This window comes from Chrysochloris asiatica, unplaced genomic scaffold (assembly GCF_000296735.1).
Source record: "Chrysochloris asiatica unplaced genomic scaffold, ChrAsi1.0 scaffold00254, whole genome shotgun sequence".
In the NCBI taxonomy this organism is placed as follows: domain Eukaryota; kingdom Metazoa; phylum Chordata; class Mammalia; order Afrosoricida; family Chrysochloridae; genus Chrysochloris; species Chrysochloris asiatica.
Window position 1 is genome coordinate 693,609 of NW_006408772.1, and position 21,593 is coordinate 715,201.

Sequence of the window (21,593 nt, forward strand, 5' to 3'; positions counted from 1 at the left end):
TAAATGTTTATGGGAGCAGAAAGCCTTATCTTTCTCCCACGGAACAGCTGGTAGTTTTGAACTGCTGACCTTGCGTTTCGCAGCCTGATTCGTAATCACAACGCTACAGTTGTTGGGCATAATTTTAAATACTAGTAGTATTAACTGGTCTACCCTGTATTCACATCAACATTATCCTATCATAGATAGCATTGTACCTCATGACTGATCTGGATATGTTCTTTTTAACAATGAATGCAACATCATTCCTTTTCAATTTGTCATTTCCCCTCATAGTAAACCATGTGGTTGACAGATTCAAAATGGCTAATACCAGTCCATCTCAGCTCACTAATGCCTAAGATATCGATGTTTATGCATTCCATTTCATCTTTGACAATTTCCAATTTTCCTAGATTCATGCTTCGTACATTCCATGTTCTGATTATTAATGGATGTTTACAGCTGTTTCTCTTCATTTTGAGTTGTGCCCCATCAGCAAATGCAGATCCCACAGTCTTTACCTCCATGGGCTTTACTTCATTCACGTCATCATGATCACCTCTACTTTGAGGAGGCAGCTCTTCCCCAGTCGCGTTTTGAGTGCCTTCCAACCGGAAGGTCTCGTTTTCCAGCACTGTATCTGACAGTGTTTCTCTGATATTCATAAGGTTTTCAGTGACTAAATATTCAGCAGTAGTCCATCACTACTTCTTCCTAGTCTGTCTTTGTCTAGAAGCTCATCTGAAACCTGTCCATCATGGGTGTGACCCTGCTGATATTTGAAATATTAGTGGCATAGCTTGCAGAATCACAGCAACTCACAAATTACCACAGTACAACAAACTGACAGACAAGTTGTGGAAGTACTGAATAAATTTGTTAAAATATTTCAATTTGTGTTCCATCAATTTCCAGAGTCTTGTTCTTTCCCAATGCCTTTAGTACACCTTAGTCTTCTTCCATAGTACTATTGACTCTTGATTATATGCTATCTTTTGAAATGGATAAACATCATCCACTTCTTTGGGGGTGTGTACAGTGACTGTGTATTCCTTCCATCTTCTTTTGATGCTTTCAACATTGTTAAATATTTTGTCTATAAAATCCTTTAATATTAGCTTGATTTTTTTCTTCACTTCTTCAATTTGAGACATGCTGAATGTCTTCTTCCCTTATGGTTTTCTAATACCAGGTCTTGCACATTCCATCATAATACTTGATTTTGTCTTCTCAAACTGCTCTTTGAAATTTTCTGTTCAGCTCTTTACCTCCTCATTTCTTTCATTGCTTTAACATCTCTTTCATATATTGAAATGTTTAGGAGTATCTTCTGACACACATTTGGTCTTTTCCTTGTCTCTCATCTTCTTAATGACCTTTTGCTTTCTTTCTGTATGATGTTCTTGATGTAATCCCACAATTCTTCTAGTCTTCAGTCATTTGTGTCTAATACATCAAATCTATTCTTTAGATTAAATTTTAAATTCAGGTGGGATATATTTTGCCTATAGTTGACTTGTTCAGTTTCAAGCTGAACTTACATATGAGCCATTGATTCTACAGTCTGCTCCTGGCCTTTTTGTGGCTGATATATGGGGCTTTTCCACTATGTCTTTCCATGTTGTTGTTGTTAGGTACCATCAAGTTGATACTGACTCATAGCGACCTTATGTACAACAAAATGAAACACTGTCCGGTCCTGGGCCAACCTCAAAATAATTGCTACAGTTGAACCCACTGCTGCTGACACTGTGAAAATCCATCTCACTGGGGTCTTCCTCTTTTTCTCCAACCCTCCACTTTACCAAACATGATATCCTTCTGCAAGACCTTGTCCCACATGATGTTGTTGTTGTCAGGTGCCATTGAGTCGGAACCGACTCATAGCGACCCCATGCACAGCAGAACGAAAACAATGTCCGATCCTGGGCCAACCTCACTACCGCTGCCACACTTGAGTCCATCAATGATGCCACCTGGCTGATCCATCTCGTTGGGGGTCTTCCTCTTTTTCTCTGACCCTCCACCTTACCCAGCATGACATCCTTCTCCAATGATTGTTTCCTCCGGACAACATGTCCAAAGTAGGAGAGACGAAGCTTAGCCATCCTGGCCTCCAAGGAGCACTCTGGCTGCACTTCTTTCAAAACAGATCTATTGTTTTTTTTTGGCAGTCCATGGCACTTTCAGTACTCTCCTCCAACACCACAACTCAAAGGCATCAATTCTTCTACGATCTTCCTTATTCACTGTCCAGCTTTCGCATCCATATGAGGCTATTGAAAACACCATGGCCTGGGTCAGGCCCACCTTAGTCCTCAAGCTGACATCTCTGCTCTTCAATAGTTTAAAAAGTTCCTGTGCATCAGATTTGCCCAGTGCAATACGTCGTCTGATCTCTTGACTGCTGCTTCCGTGAGTGTTGATAGTTGATCCAAGAAGAATGAATCCTTGACAACTTCAATCTTTTCTCCATTGATAAGAATGTTGTTTATTGGTCCAGTGGTGAGGATTTTTGTTTTCTTGACATTGAGATGTAATCCATATCGAAGGCTGTGCTCTTTGATCTTCATAAGTAAATGTTTTAAGTCCTCTTCACTTTCAGCGATCAAGGCTGTATCATCTGCATATCGCAGGTTGTTAATGAGTCTTCCTCCAATCCTGATGCCACGTTTTTCTTCATAGAACCCAGCTTCTCGTATTATTTGCTCAGCATACAGGTTGAATAAGTATGGTGAAAGAATACAACCCTGTCTCACACCTTTCCCAATTTTAAAACATTCAGTGTTCCCATGTTCTGTTCGAACAACTGCTTCTTGGTCTAGGTACAGATTTCTTAGAAGTACAATTAAGTGTTCTGGAATACTCATACTTCCCAATGTTGTCTATAGCTTGTCATGATCCACACAATCGAAAGACTTTGCATAGTCAATAAAGCACAAGTAAACATCCTTCTGATATTCTCTGCTTTCAACCAAGATCCATCGGATATCAGCAATGATATCTCTCGTTCCACGGCCTCTTCTGAATCCAGCTTGAACCTCTGGAAGTTCTCTGTCAATGTAGGATTGTAGCCATCTTGGGAAAGCTTATCTTGATTGTACCAGGATTGATAGGATTAGGAGAGAACATCTTGATTGTATCTTGATTATATCTTATATATATCTTGATTATATCAGGATTGATAGGATTATACCAGGATTGATAGGATTAGGAGAGAACATCTTGAGTTTTGTTAACAATTTGATATTAATCCTGAATTCAAATTCATTGTCTTCCACAGCACAAAAAGTATAATTTTTGGAAGACACCCAATGGGGAATAAGTGTAATATTGAGATAATTTGTCCACAGCCATCCAGTGATAACAGAGTCATATATAAATATGTGTCATTTGGAGTAAACCTGTGCATGTATGAATGAGAACACAGTAGCAATACTTTTTGACTTAATCCTATTGAGCAGAAAACTATCAATATCTTTTCTTAGAAAAGTAGGAAGGCTCCACCAACAAACCAAAATAGAAAAATAACTTTAAAATGTGGTCTACTGATAACAGAGACCCAATGCTATTTTTTTTAAGTTTGGGGAGATTATCAAAACAATAGAAAGATATATGGTTACTTATAAGAACAGTTTAAAGTCATAATGTCCCTATAGAATGAGAGAACAATTGTTTTGTTTATTTTCACAGAACCAATGATAAAATATGGAATTGTTGTGGTCTGAATGTGCTTTTAAAAATATCAAATACAAATAATTACTCTGATCTAAAATAATGACTTACTCGATTAGTAAAGCTTATGTTTTAAAGATATGGTGTTTATGTCTGGTATTTGAGGTATGTCTTAGAGATAAAATGATGAAAATACTAGTGCTTCCATTGGATACATACACTTACCTAGAATTCTAAGAGATTTAGGATCTGTAGTCACAGATCCTGAATGGTTACTCAGCATCTGATATAAAATGCTTTCAATTCTTCTTTTTGTATTTTCCTTCATTGCTCTGGATCCCTTGAATACCAGCCATATCTGAGCTGTCACACTATTGCTATCAGGACTAGAAAAAATAAAAAACAATGACACCATTTTTATATATTTCCAAAAAACAGCATTTTTTTACCTCTTTCCCTAATCTTTTAATTGTATAAAACTGTGGTTGGATAGATTCTTCTGACGGTGGTGTTCAGGCTAGAATTGTTTGGAATTGGTAAAGACTAGCGACCTGAAAGCTTGGCCAGTAGACATGTAGGAACTGTCAAGTAGATCTCAGTCTACTTTATTATACCTAAAGGGGCCCTAGTGGAGCAGTGGTTAAAGCACTCAGCTTCTAACTGAAAGATTGGTGATTCAAACCCTTTAGTCACTCCATGGAAGAAAGAAAATCTATTTTCATAAAAATTTACAGCCTTGAAAACACTATGGTGCAGTTCTATTTTTTCTTATAGAATTACTCTGAGTTGAAATCAGCTTAATGGCAATCTATTTTAAGTGATGCCTGAAGGAACATTGGTAGCATGATGGTTAAGCTCTCAGTAACTAACAAAAATTTTGACAGTTCAAATCCTACAGCTGCTTCACTAGAAAAAAAATCTTGGCAACCTGTTCCTGGAATGTTTACAACCTAGAAAACCCTGTAGGGCCATTCTACTCTTTCCTTTAGGCTCACTGTGAGTTTGAATCAACTTGACAACACTCAACAGCAACAAGGGATGCACAACATTTTTAATACAAATTTAAAATTATATTATAGGTCCTCAGCTCTCACAATTTGATTTCTATAGTAGAATGTACCAAAGTGACAAATTTTGTCCTGTGACCTTTTTCCCTAACTTTATCTGGAGGAACCTGATGCATGAATAGAAAAACAAAACAGAAGCTTTCTGTGGTTGCAGCTACTTTTGAGATGCACTTGGATCCATCAATTTTAGTCTTTTATTTTAGTCCAGCAGTACAACAGACCCTCAAGGATAATGCTGACTGAAACCTAAATTCATTCTGCAAATCCAAGAATCTCATGAGTCCCAAGAAGAGGGGAACAAGAATGAATAAATAGTCTGGTGACACTGATGGGGGCAAAAATAGCTAATAGGCTTCATTTCAAATGTATATATTATTTGCAAATGATCTCATACCCACCGTCACCTTTGATCCTGAGTGCCTTCCTATGAGGAAGGCAAAGCAGTTGCCATTGAGTGGCTTCTGACTTGTGGCAACCCTATGTTTGTCAGACTAGAACTGTGGTCCGTAGGATTTTCAGTGGCTGATTGTTTTAAAGAACATTGACAGATATTTCTTCTGAGGTGTCTCTGAGTGGACTTGAACCTCCAACCTTTCAGTAATCATTTACACAACTGAGGGGGCAAGGGTAGGTGTTATTAATGTTTCATAGATGGGAGAATAGACTTGAAGAGGTATAGTGACTCTCTCAAGGTTCTAAGACTAGTAAGTTAGACTAGTACTTAGACAAGTAGTCTAACTTACTAGTAGTAGTAAGACTAGTAAGTTAGACTAGTAGTATAACTCCAGTTTTAGGTCTTTCTCTATTATTCCATGCTGCTCCACACCCATATTTTCTGGAACACAGCAGAAACAGTTTATTTCTCCTTACAGAAAACAGAAGTTATACCTCATGTCGATACACTCTTCTAGCATTATGGAGAATGGAAGTTATCCCTCATGTAGATACACTCTAGGGGCAGTTCCACAAGATATTTAGCTCATTTCTAATCAGAAAAACAAAAGAAAATGGGGTCTATATTTATGGTACAGGCATTGATAATTGAAACATGGATTGTACAAAGTATGAATCTATGAAAATTGGAAATTGTTGGAAATGAATTGGAATGCATAAAGATTGATCTCCTAGGCATTAGTGAGTGGAAATAAACTGGTATTTGCCATTTTGAATCTGACAATCATATGGTTTACTATGCTAGGAATGATAAATTGAAAAGGAATAACATTGCATTCATTATCAAAAAGAACATTACAAGATCTATCTTGAAGTATACTGATGCTTGTGATAGGAAAATTTCCACACACATGCAAGGAAAATAAGTTAATATCACTGTTATTCAAATTTATGCACCAACAAACTAAAGCCAGTGATGATGAAATTGAAAAATTCTACCAACTTCTTCGCTTGGAAATTGAACAAACATTCAATCAAGAAGCATTGGTAATTACTGATGATTAGGCTGCAAAGGAATGCAAAGAGAAAGGATACGTAGTTGGAAAATATGAGGTTGATGATAGAAATCATGCTGGAGATCAGTTGATAAAATTTTGCAAGACCAATAATATAATCATTGCAAGTACCTTTTTTAAACAACATGAAGAAAACTATACACATAAACCTCACCAAATGGAATATATAGAAATTAAATTGACTGTATCTATGTGAAGAAATGGTGGGAAAGCTCCATATCATCAATCAAAATCAGGTCAAAGCCACTGTGGACTAGACCATAAATTGCTCATCTGCAAGTAGCTTAAGGCTAAAAATATTTTAAATGTCCATGAGAGCCAAAATTTTGCCTTGATCATATCCCATGTGAATTCATAGATCATGTCAAGAACAGATTAGATGTATTAGACACTAATGACCAAAGACCAAAAGACTTGTGGGATGACATCAAGGACATCATATAGGTAGAAAGCAAAAAGTCATTAAGAAGACAAGAAAGAAGGAAAAGCCCAAAATGGATGTCAGAAGAGACTCTGTAACGTGCTCTACAGCATAGAGTTGCTAACGTCAATGAAAGAAATGAGGAAGTAAAAGAGCTAGACAGGAAATTTCAAAAGGCAGCTTGAGAAGACAAAGTCAAGTATTATAATGAAATGTGAAAAGTCCTGGAGTTAGAAAACCAAAAGGGAAGAACACATTCAGCATTTCTCGAGCCGAAGAAGTGAAGAAAAACTTCAAGCCTAGACTTGTAATATTGAATAATTCTACAGGCAAAATATTGAATTACACAGAAAACATCAAAAGAAGATGGAAGAAATGCAGAGAGAGTCACTGTACCTAAAAGAAATGGTTGATGTTCAACCATTTCAAGAGCTAACATACAATCAAAAAGAAATTATACTGAAGGAAGATGCCCAAGGTGCACTGAAGCCATTGGCAAAGAACAAGGCTCTGGGAGTTGATGATACACAAATTGAAATCTTTCAACCAACTTGTGCAACACTGTAGGTACCCCACTTATCTATGTCAAGAAATTTGGAAGACAGCTACCAGGCCATCTGATTGGAAGAGATCCCTATCTGTGCCCATTCCAAAGAGAGGTGACCCACTGGAATATGGATATAGTCATAAATTATCATTAATATCACATGCAAGTAAAATTTTGCTCAAGATAATTCTAAGGATTGCAACAGTATATTGACAAGGAACTGTCAGAGGTTTAAGCCAGATTCAGATGAGGACATGGAATGAAGTATATCATTAATGAATGAGGGATATCATGAATGGATCTTGGCTGAAGGCAGAGAATATCAGAAAGATGTTTATGTGTTGTTTACTGACCGTGCAAATGCTTTCAACTCTATGGATCATGACAAGCTAAGGACAACATTTAAAAAAAAAAAAAAAAATGAGTATCCTGGAACATTTAATCGCACTTTTCAGGAACCTGTACGTAGACCAAGAGGCACACATTTGAACAGAGCAAGGGAAGGCTGAATGGTATAAAATCAGGAAAGCTGTCTGCCAGGGTTGTATTCTTTCATCATACATATTCAATCTGCATGTTGAGAAAATAATCCAAAAAAATGGATTACATGTGACATGAGTATTGGAGGAAGACTCATTAACAATCTGTAATATGCAGTTGCTACAACCTTCCTTACCAAAAGCAAAGAGACTTAAAATACTTACTGATGAAAATCTAAGATCACAGCCTTCAGTATAGGTTGCACTTCAATGTAAAGGAAACAAAAATTCATACCACTAAACCAATTTTTAAAAAACTTCATGATTATTGGAGAAAAGATTGAATTTGTCAAAGGCTTCATTTTGCTTGGGTCCACTGTCAATACTCATGGAATCAAGAGTCAAGAAATCAAATGACCTATTATTGCACTAGGCAAATCTGCTGCACAAGACCTCTTTAAAGTGCTTAAGAACAAAGATGTTTGAGGGCTAAGGTGCTCCTGATCTATTTTTAGTAGCTTCACATACATGTGAAAGTTGAACAATGAACAAGGAAAATCATAGAAGAATTGATGTATTTGAGTTATGGTGTTGGAGGAGAATATTAAAAGTACAATGGACTTCTAAAACAAATAAATCTGTGTTATAAGAAGTACAGCCAGAGTGCTCTTTAGAAGCCAGGATGGCCAGACTTTGTCTCTCATATTTCGGACATATTATCAGGAAGACCAGTCCCTGGAGAAGGACATCATGAAAGGTAAACTGGAGGGTCAGCAAAAAAAGAAGAATAGCCCCAATGAGATGGACTGGCACAGTGACAACTGCAATTGGCTCACACATCACACTGATTGTGGACGTCAAAGGACCAGGCAGTGTTGTGTTCTGTTGCACATAATTTCGTTATGAGTCGGAACCAAGTTGTCAACACATAAGAATAACAACAACAAATGAAAATGTTTTAAGTATAAAATATTGGTCAAATGTTTACAAACATAAAAACTTAAACTATAAGGATAAATAATTATCTGCTGTTTAGAAATGAATGCATTCTCAGTAGATCTAATAAATCCAATGTGATAGCTTATTCTTGTATTCAGTTGCATATTGATTAACTAGGCTTTGAGATAATAGTGAGTATTAGTGACTTATCAGATAATGACTGTAAAATATGAATAGACTCACTACAGTGGAAACTGAAGTATAGTTTAATGCATGGTGGGTTGATCACTTTTCTGAATGGTAATGTTAGTTACTTACACCAATGTGATGACTTGAGAATTGATATATTGTCTGTAAATATCAGAATTGTCAAATGCATCCATCATCTGTTATAAGAGAAAAGAGTCACACGTAGAATTCCAATGACATGTTTATATTTTAGAGAATATACAATGAAACAAATAATGGGAAAATGCTAACTTACCTTGGTCTCAAGAATTTTGCTAAGTCGGTTAGTTTCTTGTGAAGTCTCTCTTTTATAATTGCTATTATATGGGATATTCAACACTTTAAAGCTACCTTGATAATAGTAGGTCCTGTTTTCTATGAAATAAAAAAAAATCCAAAAATTATTTAAATTAAGTAAGCTTCAAATCCAGATATATCAATATATTAATATCAACTAGTAAGTACTGTGCTCATATTAGATATTTATAAACCATTATGTATCCTGCTGGCACATTATCACTTGTCCAACACTTAGTAATACTATAGTGGCTTGTGTGTTGCTTCTGTTAATTGCGGTCAAGTCAGTTCCGACTCATAGCGACACTATATAGGGTTTCGGAGAAGCTGAGTTTGAATCACCACCCTTGCAATTCAAATGGCCTTGAGGTTCAGTGCTTATCCTACAGCAAAGCACCAGTGTTTTAAATATCAGCAAAATCAATTGTGCATACATAGTGAACAAATTTCAGCAGAGTTTCCAGATGAAGACAAACTAGAAAGAGAAGTTGGAGATCTATCTGAAAACATGGGTCTGTAAAAACCTTTTAACTAGCAGCAAAACCTTGTCATTATGGATTGCACCTTAATGTAATGAAAATCCTCACCACTGGACCAATTAATAACATCATGATAAAAGTAGAACAGATTAAAATTTCCAAAGCCATCATTTTGCTTGGATCCAAAATCAATATTCATGGAAGCAGCAGTGAAGAAATCAAACAACATTTTGCACTACAAACGACCTCTTTAAAGTGTTAAAGACCAAAGATATCAGTTTGAGGATTAAGGTGTGCCTGACCCAAGCCATAATATTTTCAATAGCTTCATATGCATGTGGAATTGGACAATGAATGAGGAAGGCTGTAGAAGAATTGATGCATTTGAATTATGATGTTGGCAAAAAATATTGTAAGTACCAAATAAATCAGCCAGAACACTCCTTACAAGTAAGGATGGTGGGACTTTGCCTCTCATTCGCTGGACATGTTGTCAGGAGAGACCAGTCCCAAAAGGGATAGTAAAAAAGAAGAAGAACCCAATGAGGTGGATTGACACAGTGACAACAACAATGAGCACAGAGACACCAATAATTGTGAGAAAGGTACAGCAGCAGTCGGCATTTGTTTCTGTTGGGTATAATGTCACTATGTGTTAACAGCAACTTGACGGCACCTAACAATAATAGTCTTAAAACTATGAGCATTGTAGACGAAAATGCTTAATAATAGTTTAGTGAAGAAAATCACTAGATTCAGTAAAGCAATTGAAGTGATAAATAATACTATCGATATAAAAGTCACATTGGAGATATCAGACATATAAATAGAAAACCTTGTTATCTGAAGAAAATAAACAAAATAGAATGGAAATTAAAATAATATAAAATTACTTTTGAGGGAATCAGCAACATGGGAAGAAAAGCAAACACAACAAATGTATAACCGATGTTCCTGAAAAAAGAACTGAACAATATAATTTGAATTGCTAGCTTAAATGGGCCCATTGTGTTCTAAGAACTGTTTGTGCAGGATGAACATAAAACGAAGACCAGTTGGATTCGTAAATCCAATAAACACAATATCCTATAAATATTCAAGGAGAGTGAACCATGGCAGCATAGTGTGTTATAAACAGGGCTGCTAATCCCAAGGTCAGCAGTTAGAATCTACCAGCTGCACTGCAGAAGAAAGATGAGACTTTCTGCTCCCATGAAGATTTACAGTCTCAGAAACCCTGTATAGGGTTGCTATGAGTCAAAATTGTCTTCGTGGCCCACCATCACCACCACTGCCACCACCATTCAAGCAGGAAAAAAATGACAAAATAAGTTATATTTATGTTTTCAAGAGGGAAAAGTTGTGCTCTTCTTTTTAACAATAGCTCATTACCATTGAGTCTACTTCAAACCATAATGACCCTTAGAACAAAACAGAACTGCTCCTTTGAGCTTCTAAGACTTTAAATCTTTACAGAAGTTAAGAGTGTCATCTGTTTCCCACAGAACAGACTGTTGCTGTTAGATGCCACCCACTCGTAAAGACCCTATGCACAACAGAATAATACACTGCCAGGTCCTGGGCCAAGCTCACAATCCTTGCTATACTAGAGTCCATTGCTGCTGCTAATGTACCAATTCATCTCGTTGGGAGTTTTCTTCTTTTTTGCTGACCTTTCATTTTACCAAACAGGAGATCCTTCTCCAGGTACTAGTCCCTTCTGATATTACGTCCAAGGTACGCTAGATGAAATCTGGGTATCCTGGTTTCTTACGAGCATTCTTCCAACACAGATCTGTTTGTTCTTTGGATAGTCCATGGACTTTTAATATTCTTCTGCAACACCATAACTCAAATACATCAATTCTCCAATGTCTTCCTTATTCACTGTTAAACTTTCACATGCATATTAGGCTATTGAAAATACCATGGCTTGGGTCAGGCATATCTTAGTCCTCAAACTGAAATCTTTGCTCTTGAACATTTTAAAGAGGTCTTGTGCAACAGATTTATCTAATGCAATATGTTGTTTGATTTCTTGACTACTGTTTCTATGAGTGTTGATGGTTGATCCAAGAAAAATGAAGTCTTTGCTAATTTCAAACTTTTTTCCATTTGTTGTTGTTGTTATGTGCCGTGGAGTCGGTTCCAACTCACAGCGACCCTGCACAGGGTTTGTGAGGCTGTAAATCTTTACAGGAGCAGAAAGCCTCCTCTTTCTCCCACGAAATAGCTGGCAGTTTTGAACTGCTCACCCTGAGGTTAGCAGCCTGATTCGTAACCACTGCACTACCAGAGCTCCTTGTGATTTATTGATCCAGTGGTGAGGATTTTTGTTTTCTTTACATTGAGGTGTAACCTATGCCAAAGACTGTGGTCTTTGATCTTCAGAGCAGATTGGGTGGTGGGTAAGTCCAATGCTTAACCCACTGTATAACCAGGATCCCATTTTTTAAACTATACTAAATGCCAAAGGCACTCTAGTAATGTAGTGGTTACGAATCAGGCTGTGAACCTTAAGGTCAGCAGTTCGAAACTACCAGCTGTTCCGTGGGAGAAAGACAAGGTTTTCTGTTACCCTAAAGATTTACAGCCTCGGAAACCCTGTACAGGGTCGCTATGAGTCAGAATCAACTCCACAGCACATAACCACCACTAACTACCACCACCAAATGCCAAAGGAGTGCTGGTGTGGTGCTGCAGGATAATGCACTGGACTGCAAGGTTGGCTTGAACCACAACATCAGTGTTTCAAAACCAGCAGCCACTTTTCAGAAACCCTACATAGGTTCACTATGAGTCAGAACCAGTTCAATGGTACTTAACAACAACAAATGCCAAAAGACAATGGAGAAAGTTTACGACATTTTAAGGAAAATATAATATAGAATAAAATATTTTTGCCTATCCAAGTGGTCTGAGAAATATAAAAGCCACAGAAAGTCATTGTAGTGCATCCTGGTGTTGTTGCTAAGTGCCACTGAGTTGGTTCCAACCCAGAGCGACCCTGTATAGGGTTTCAGAGGAGCTGCTGGTGAACTTGACCTGCCTACTTTGTGGTTCAAACTGACTTTGCAGTCCAGAGCATAAATTACAGGAATGACAGCCAGTAGTTTAAAATCAAAAGGAATGACTTTAAGAAGATTCATACTCAACATGTATACTAATTAAAATAAATAACTCAAGAATCTTGTCATTGAACCAGTTATTTTGCTGTTATTGTTAAGTGCCATCAAGTCAATTCCTACTCATAATAACCCTGGATAGGGTTTTCGAGAAGTAGCTGGTGGATCTGAACTGCTAATCTTGTGGTTCGCAATCCAGTACTGACCCTACGATGCCACACTAGGAGTTGAGTCGGAAGGATTTAATAAATGTATTTAAATGTGTTTCTTTCCTCCAAGTCCTCTTAAACTGGTAATAAAGCCTTTTTGCTTTTTGTTTTGAACAAGTGAACCCACAGGACAATGATAAGGGGAGAGGGGATAATAACAGCGTTGTGAAAGCTGGAGGCAGGTAGGTGAGTGTTAACTGATTTAACAGACCTGTGAAACCTAAACCCAAAGGCAGAAGTGTAAAAACCAAATATATATGTTCTTTTGCACCAAAGTGCAACAAACAGGTGGCCCACACATATCTAGACATAGGGGTGGAACTGAGATTAACCATTTCATGACAAAATTATTTTCTGTTTTAAATTTTTTTCATTAAAATCATGTGTCTTCAGTAGTGGAATGCATCCTAAAATCAAGGAGGAAACTTTTAAAATGTAATATGGATTTTGATCTAATTTTGTGGAACACGTATTTCCCAAGTAGACTCTGGTGGTGAGATTTGTGGGGTGAGGCCTATTCACACAATTATACAGGTCCCTGCAAGGTAGTAGCATATACTGCAATTGGAATAGCAAATTCCCAAGAAACCTGTGAGACTGAAAATGTTGGTAGATAATATATGCCCATGGATCACAAAAGCATTAAAACAAAGAATATTGGTGGGAATAGGTATTTCTCAATGTATCCTCCAATTACTAAAGTTTGTAGATCAAAGAGACCAACACAATTAAAAGCAGGTATACACCCTCGGAAACCCTATACAGGGTCGCTATGGGTCGGAACCGACTCGATGGCACATAACAACAACAACAACAACAACAATACCAAACTCAAAGTTTATAAAACTTTTTTTCCAACTTAATCCGAGGAAGCCAGAATGGCCAAACTTTATCTCTTGTACTTCAGACATATTATCAGGAGGGACCAGTAACTGGAGAAGGATGTGTTTGGTAAAGTGGAGGGTTGGAGAAAATGAGGAAGATCCCCAACTAGATGGATTGGCACAGTGAGAGCAGCAATGGGCTCAGGCATGGCAACAATTGTGAGCTTGGCCCAGGCCCAGGCAGTGTTTTGTGTTGTTGTGCACAGGGTCACTATGCATTAGTATTGAGTCAATGGCACCTAACAACAACAACAATAATCCCTGAAAGCTAATTGTTGTCACTGTTGTTAGGTGCAATCAAGACAGTACCGACTCATAGCAACCTTATGCACAACAGAATGAAACACTGCCTGGTTTTGCACCAACTTCATAATCACTGCCACACTTGAGCCCATTGCTATGGTCACTGTGCCAATCCATCTCATTTGGTGGATTTCCTCTTTTTCACTGACCCTCCACTTTACCAAACATGAGGTCCTTCTCCCAGGACTGGTCCCTCTTGACAATATATCTGAAATATGAGATATGAAGTCTGGTCATCCTCTCTTCTAAAGGGCATTCTCGTTGTACTTCTAACACAGATCTATTTGTTCTTTTGGCTGTCCATGGCAATGTCCTCCCCCAACACCATAACTCAAACGCATCAATTCTTCTATGGCCTTCCTTATTCAATGCATATGAGGTTACTGAAAGTACCATGACTTGGGTAGGGTGCACCATAGTTCTCAAATTGACATCTTTGCTATTGAACCCTTTAAAAAGGTTTGTGCAGCCGATTTGCCTAATGCAATATACTGTTTGATTTCTTGACTGATGCTTTAGTGTTGATAGTTGATCTGAGAAGAATGAAGTCTTTGACAATTTCTATCTTATCTCTATTAATCATGAGTTATTTATTGGTCTAGTAGTACGGACTTTTTTTTTTTCTTTGCATTGAGGTACATCCCATACTGAAGACTGTGCTCTTTGATCTCCATCACTAAGTATGTTAAGTCCTCTTCACTTTCAGCAGCAAGGTTGTATCATCTGCATATTGCAGCTTGTTCATGAGTCTTCCTCCAATCCTGTTGCTATGTTCTTCTTTACATAATCCAGAAAGCTAATAGCAAGGATTATATCAATACAGAACAATAGAATATTTTTCTCCATCTGGAAATTCTGAAAATCCAGAGAAATACCAAAATAAACTCATAATTTTAGTTGTCTCAACAGAACGGCCTAGTTGTACTGTTGTTGTTGTTGTTGATAAGTGCCTTTGAGTCAGTCCAGACTCATAGCAACCCTGTATAGGTTTTCCAAGGAGCAGCTGGTGAATTTGAACTGCCAACCTTGTGGTTAAAACCAACCTTGCAGTACAGTGCATTATCCCACAGTGCCACATCACTTTATAATTATCAGTTGCAATAACCTATAAAAGCATAATTAATAGGGAACCCCCATCATAGAAAATTTTAAGTCCATGGTAGAAAGATAAGGCTTTCTTCTCTAGTAAAGATTTGCAGGCTCAGTAACCCTATACAGGGTTGCTATGAGTCAGAATCTACTTCATGGTACATAACCACCACCACCACCATTCCATCTAAAGAGTTGATAGTGAAAAATTTCCAGTGAAAAATGAGAAGAAGGTGTAGTGGATTTTTTATTAGAATCTCTGATTACCTATTTGACTCTGTAAAGTTTTATTATATGTAACTTGGGGGGGGGGACCATGGAAAAAGATCATATGCTTCATTTGATTATACATTCAAAACTAAATGATGGCAACCATTTTATTATAATCATTGATCATGGTGGCAGCAATCAAAAAATCAATAAATGTATTACATTAGGTAAATCTACTGCAGAATATTTCCTTACAGTGTCAAAGAGCAGAGGTGTCACAATGAAAACTAAAGTGTGTCTGACTCAAGGCATGGTATTTTCAATTGCCTCATATGCATGTGAAAGTTGGCAATAAATAAGGAAGAGTCAATGCATTTGAGTTATAATGTTAGATAACAGTATTAAAAGTACCATGGACTGCCAGTAAAACAAACAAATCTGTGTTGGAAGAAGTACAGCCAGAGTGCACCTTAAAATTAAGGACAATGAGATTTTGTCTTGCATTCTTTGCACATGTCAGAAGGGACCAGTCTCTGGAGAAGGACATCATGCTTGGAAAAGTGGAGGGTCATCAAAAAAAGAGGAAGAACCCCAACAAGATGGATTGACAATGGCTACAACACTAGACTCAAACATAACAACAATTTTAAGGATGATGGAGGACCAGGCAGTGTTATGGCACATAACAACAAAAACATCATTACAAACCAGAATGAAGTGGTATAAACAATGACAACAGAAAAAATAAATAATTGTGCTAACAAAACATTGGGAAGTTTGGATGAAAAATTAGAAGCATAAATGTTTGTTTTTAGATGGATATGAAGTAATGCCTGAAAGAAAAACACAGTTTTAGAGCATAACTACAACTCTCCTCACTTTTCTCACTTTTAATTCTTTCTTCTTCTTCTTCTTTTTTAATGTTAAAGGGATATTTTTGTAGCAATACCTTTTTATGGAGAAACAATTAGTTGAAGCTCAATTCTTCAGGCTCTCTTCTTCAAATAACTCTTGTATTTTAATTCTAAAATTACACTTATAATACTGTCTTGGTATATTTACTTTTTATGCACATACTGGTGTGACTCTGTAGGATAAGAATTCTACTGCAATGTCAGGTTGAACTGCAAAGTCAGCTGTTCAAATTCACCTCATATGCACTATACAAGGTAGCTACGTGTCGAAACCAACTGGACAACATTCAACAATCACACAAACTATTCATCTACTTATTCATAATTCTAAGGAGCTGGGGTAGTGTAGTGGATACAAGTCAGGCTGACAACTTCAAGGTCAGCAGTTCACAGCTACCAGCCATTCCACGAATGAAAGATGGGGCTTTCTGTTCCCATGAAGATTTACAGCCTCGGAAACCCTATGCAGGGTCACTCTACTGCATACACGACCATTCATGATTCTATATTTCTATTCATTCTTTTACCTGTGTATATTAATGAAGATGTCTGCAAAAGTCTTTGACAAATAGTTAACTATGCATGTTTCTGGGATCTGGGAGTTTAATCTCTTTCTTCCTTTCTTCCTATCTTCCTCCCTCCTTCCCTTTTTTCTTCTATGACTTCCTTCCATTCTTCTTTCTTTCCTTCCTTCCTTTTTTAATACTTCTCTATAAGGCTTTAATTTTAATGTTTTATAAGGAAGACCATAAAAGAATTGATGCTTTTGAATTATGGTGTTGGAGAAGAATATTGAAAGTGCCATGGGCTGCCATAAGAACCAATAGACCTGTGTTGGAAGAAGTGCAGCCAGAGTGCTCCTAGGAGGCCAGGATGGCCAAACGATCTCTCTCATACTTTGGACATATTGTCAGGAGGGACCAATCACTGGAGAAGGATATCATGTTTGGTAAGGTGGTGGGTCAGAGAAAAAGAGGAAGACACCCAGTGAGATGGACTGGCAAAGTGGCAGCATCAATTGGCTCAAGTGTGACAACAATTGTGAGGTTGGCCCAGGACCGGGCAGTGTTTTGTTCTGTTGTACATAGGGTCGCTATGAGTCGGTACCGACTCGATGGCACCTAACAACAACAACAACATCAGTTTTACAAAGAGACTATATTTATATAATTTTAAAAGGAGAAAATTCATTGTTTGCAATTGTTCCTTTATCTTCTGAAAAATACAAATAAAGCTTATGGCAAGCTGACATTAAGAAAAAAATGTATTCTTTACAAACCTACTGCCAGAAAATGAACCAGAAGGCCAATGGTTATTCCTAGAATTGCCAACACCCCAAACACAATGAGGGCAATCATCCATAGTGGCAAAGATGTACGAGAAGATGGAGTAGCTGGGACTGGCCTGCAAGTAAAAGATATAAATATAAAAATATATCAGAAAAAAAAATGTAGTCATTTGAAATCTATCTTTCTTTCTTCTTATTCACCCCTAGAAGTTCTAGAATTTAAGCATAATTTCAGAAAAGTGATTGCACAGTATTTAAGAGATCAGCTGCTAATATAAAGGTGAACAGTTCAAACTCACCAGTCACTTGGAAGAACAATGTGGCAGTAGGATTCCCTAAGGATTTAAAGCCTTGGAATTCTATGGAGCAATTCTACTATGATTTATAGAGTTGTTTTGAGATGGAATAGGCTTGAGTGCAATAGGGTTGGGGATTTTTTGGAGCAGCAAAAGACATTTGAAGGAAAAAGACATGCGATTGTCTTTAAGTTCACCATGGAACCTCTCTGAATCTATACTTTGGAATTATTTTTCAGCAGTACACAAGTTGGTGTCAAGTTACCTATATTTGACATCGAGGTCTCTCTTATGACCAATGAATATGAACAAAGCTACAATAAATGAAAGCATTGCATAATGAGGAACAAAAGGGAGATGGAAAGAAGTTCTTTATGTCTGGTGGTCATGGTGGTATGCTGTGGAATTGGTTCAGACTCATAGAGACCCTATGTAGTGTTTCTGAGCCTGTAAATCTTAGGGATCAGAAAGCTTCATCTTTCTCCCACAGAATGACTGGTAGTTTCAAACTGCTGACCTTGAGGTTAGTAGCCCGACTCGTAACCACTATGCTACCAGAGCTCCTTTCTTTATACCTAAGCTTATCATAATATTTAAGAATATGATCGGGATCCTAAAATATTTATTATGTCTTTATTATCTATAAGGAGTCCTGGTGAGGCTTTGTGGGTTAATGCACGGGACTGCAAAGTCATTTAACCCGCAAGGTCAGCAGTTCAAGCTTACCAGCTGCTCATTGAAAACCATATACAGGGTTCCTCAACACTATATACAAAAAACAACACAAACATAAATTGTTACATTAGGTCAAAACAGCTCACTAGCTAATTTCCCAAAGTGTGGCAAGGACATTCCAGAAAGCATTAACAGCATGCAACACTCAGAAAAATACCAGTCATTCAATTTTGTTGCAGCAAATGGTCATGAGTTGGCCAAAAATTAAGTTGAACAGAGAGGCAGCAACAAGTTCAACAGGATACATGACACCACATGATATGGAAATTTTGTCTTATATGTTGTTAAATGCTGTTGAGTTGGTTCTGACACATATTGACTCTGTATAGGGTTTCTGAGGAGCAGCTGGTGGGTTTGAACTGTCAATGACCTTCATCAGAATCATCCAGGGTGCTTGTTTAATATGCAAATTGAAGTATCCTACCCCAGACCTATTGGATTCAAATTTCAGGAAGGACCTGGGAACTTGAACTTTGAAACTCAGTGATGCAGATTCTCAGTATGTTTGATGATCATGAGAAAGTATTGAAAAATTTTAAACTAGTCAAGGGACTTTGTTAAGTTTTTCAGGTTAGACATAGTATAGGTGGCAGAGTGTTTGATGTATTAGATCATAGAAGTGTTTGTAGCAGTTCCCATTCATAGCCACCCTGTATGGGGTTTCTAAAGTTGTGATTATTTACAAAAGCAGGAAGCTTCACCTTTATCTCAAGAGGATACTGGTATATTCCAACTGCTGATCTTGTGGTTAGCAGCCCATCTTTTAGGTTAATGTGTCAGACTGTGAAGTTGCTTTGAACCACAAGGTCTGTGGTTCAAGTTAACCAGCTGCTCCTCAGAAATTCTATACAGGGTCACTATGAGTAGGAACCAACATGATGGCACTTAACAACAACAACAAACAGGAAAGGGTGGTGGGTTTGAATTGCCAACCTTGTGGTTAGCAGTCCAGTGCTTATCTTACAGTACCAAGTACCACACCAGGATCTTAGATAAATATAAATTGGGTTGATGATTTCAGGAGAAAAAAGCACTTTAAAAACATCCAGCCAGCGAACTAATGGAACTTGTGAACATCACTCTTCATAACTCTAAGATTAGAAGAACTAGACATTGCCTGACTACCACTACCAACTGTCCTGAAACACATCACATTAGAGATTCCCAGGTAGAGGAACAAAGATAAAAATTATTCATTAAAAACAAAGAACAACAGATTTACTTGTCAGAAAAAGACGAAGGACCTGTGACTATGACCCTCAACCATCCTTCAGGTCTAGAAAAGAACTCACCCTTATGGTCTAATATTTAGTCAAGCAGTAGGTAGGTTTATAGGTGGTGGCATACAATCACCACCACAATCCAGTATCTTCTGTAAGCTGGGCTACTAACCTCAAGGTCAGCAGTTCTAAAGTACCAGTTGTTCCAAGGGAGAAAGAGGAGGCTTTCTGCTACCATAAAGATATACAACCTCAGAAGCCCTATGCAGGGTTGCTATAAGTCAGAACAGACTCCATGGAACACCACCTCCAAAAGAACAACACTAACAAGATATCATTCAAATACCTTGTTATCAGTCATTCAAAGTCAAAAGGGCAACATTTTCCTAAGGGCAAGGTTGAGAAGGGTTAGGAAAATGGATGGAATGCAAAAAGAACCACCCAGAGGAAGGGCTTGTTGCATGGAGAGGATTGTAATAATTGTGATGAAACACATGGTATGAATCACTGAATGTAAAGCTTATGATCTTGTCTATAAACCTTCATTCAATTCACAATAAAAAGTTAAAAAAAAAATCTGTCATCTGTTGTTTTGTACAAGCCTCCAGCATCTTGTCTGATTAAACTGTACTTCTTACTTATATCACTGACATAATGGACAGCATCAGAAGAGAATATTCACAATCCACCATCATATTTATGAATTTATCTTCATCTGTACCCTTCCCTCAAATTTCTGTAATTAAACTATGGCTTTATCTAAAGTCAACCTCTCCTCACACTTCAACATGTAACCTATTTTCCAGTTGTTTCAATGACTCTTTGGATACACCAAAGTGTTTTAGACTTCCATATAGTGAGTTGTTGTTAAATGCCGGCAAGTCAGTTCTGACCCATAGCGACCCTGTACAAGGTTTCCAAGGGTGTAAACCCTTACGGGAGTAGAAAGCCTCATCTTTCTCCCGGGGAGCAACTGGTAGTTTCGAACCACTGACCTTAAGGTTCGCAGCCCAATTCGCACGCTACCAGAGCTCCTTATAGTTCTTTTTAATTAAAATGTTTACCCAAGTCTACACACTGAGCTTTCACTCAATTTTCACCAATAAACTCTGTCATATCCTCATCACAAAAGTCTTCTTTGGCCCATTATTTATACGTCAGTCTTTCCACTTCTATCTATAAGCATGTTATGATTAGAGGCAGTCATTTTGTTTTTTATACCCAGGGCCTAGCTCAGTGTTTATTACATTTGTTGAAGGAAGGAATGAATGAAGACAAAGAGAATCAGTCAACTATATCATGGGAGCTAGATAGGTCAGAGGGATCTGGATTATGGAAAGTCAATAATGCTAGTAAAAAATGATTTGACTTTACCCCCTCCAAGACTGAAACACAAAGGGAGCACATGAGCAGGCATGTAAGCTTGCTGGCAACCACATTGGTCTACTGGTGAGTAGAAAAAGGGGGAAAGGTAGCAATGAAGAAATGGGCTAAGTTCAACCACGTTCCATAGACTCCCATTGACCTGGAGATGAGAGGGAGAAGAGGAAGGGCTGGTTGATTTGAAGTGTGGTGAGATCTAGGGACTCCTGAGCCCATGGACAAGGACTTGGCTATGGAGGGTTAGAGCTGAGAGTGAAGTATCCAGCTGATATGAAGTGAGGTTAGATGTATAAGAATGCTCAAACTTGCAGATAGTACCCATTTGACATAGTTTTGATGGTTTGATAATCAGAA

At 37.7% G+C, this 21,593-nt stretch overlaps 1 protein-coding gene across 1 annotated transcript in view; it reads right to left on the bottom strand.

Annotated features, from left to right (window-relative positions):
* Positions 1-21,593, bottom strand: part of LOC102832201 (transmembrane protease serine 11B-like protein-like) — a 74,755-nt gene that overhangs the window by 13,861 nt on the left and 39,301 nt on the right. The window contains exons 2-5 of the mRNA XM_006873785.1: positions 17,597-17,721; positions 9,064-9,182; positions 8,898-8,965; positions 3,883-4,043 (exon numbers count right to left, since the gene is read on the bottom strand). Of these exons, the coding sequence (XP_006873847.1) occupies positions 3,883-4,043; positions 8,898-8,965; positions 9,064-9,182; positions 17,597-17,721 (473 nt within the window). The remainder of the gene's footprint in view (positions 1-3,882; positions 4,044-8,897; positions 8,966-9,063; positions 9,183-17,596; positions 17,722-21,593) is intronic.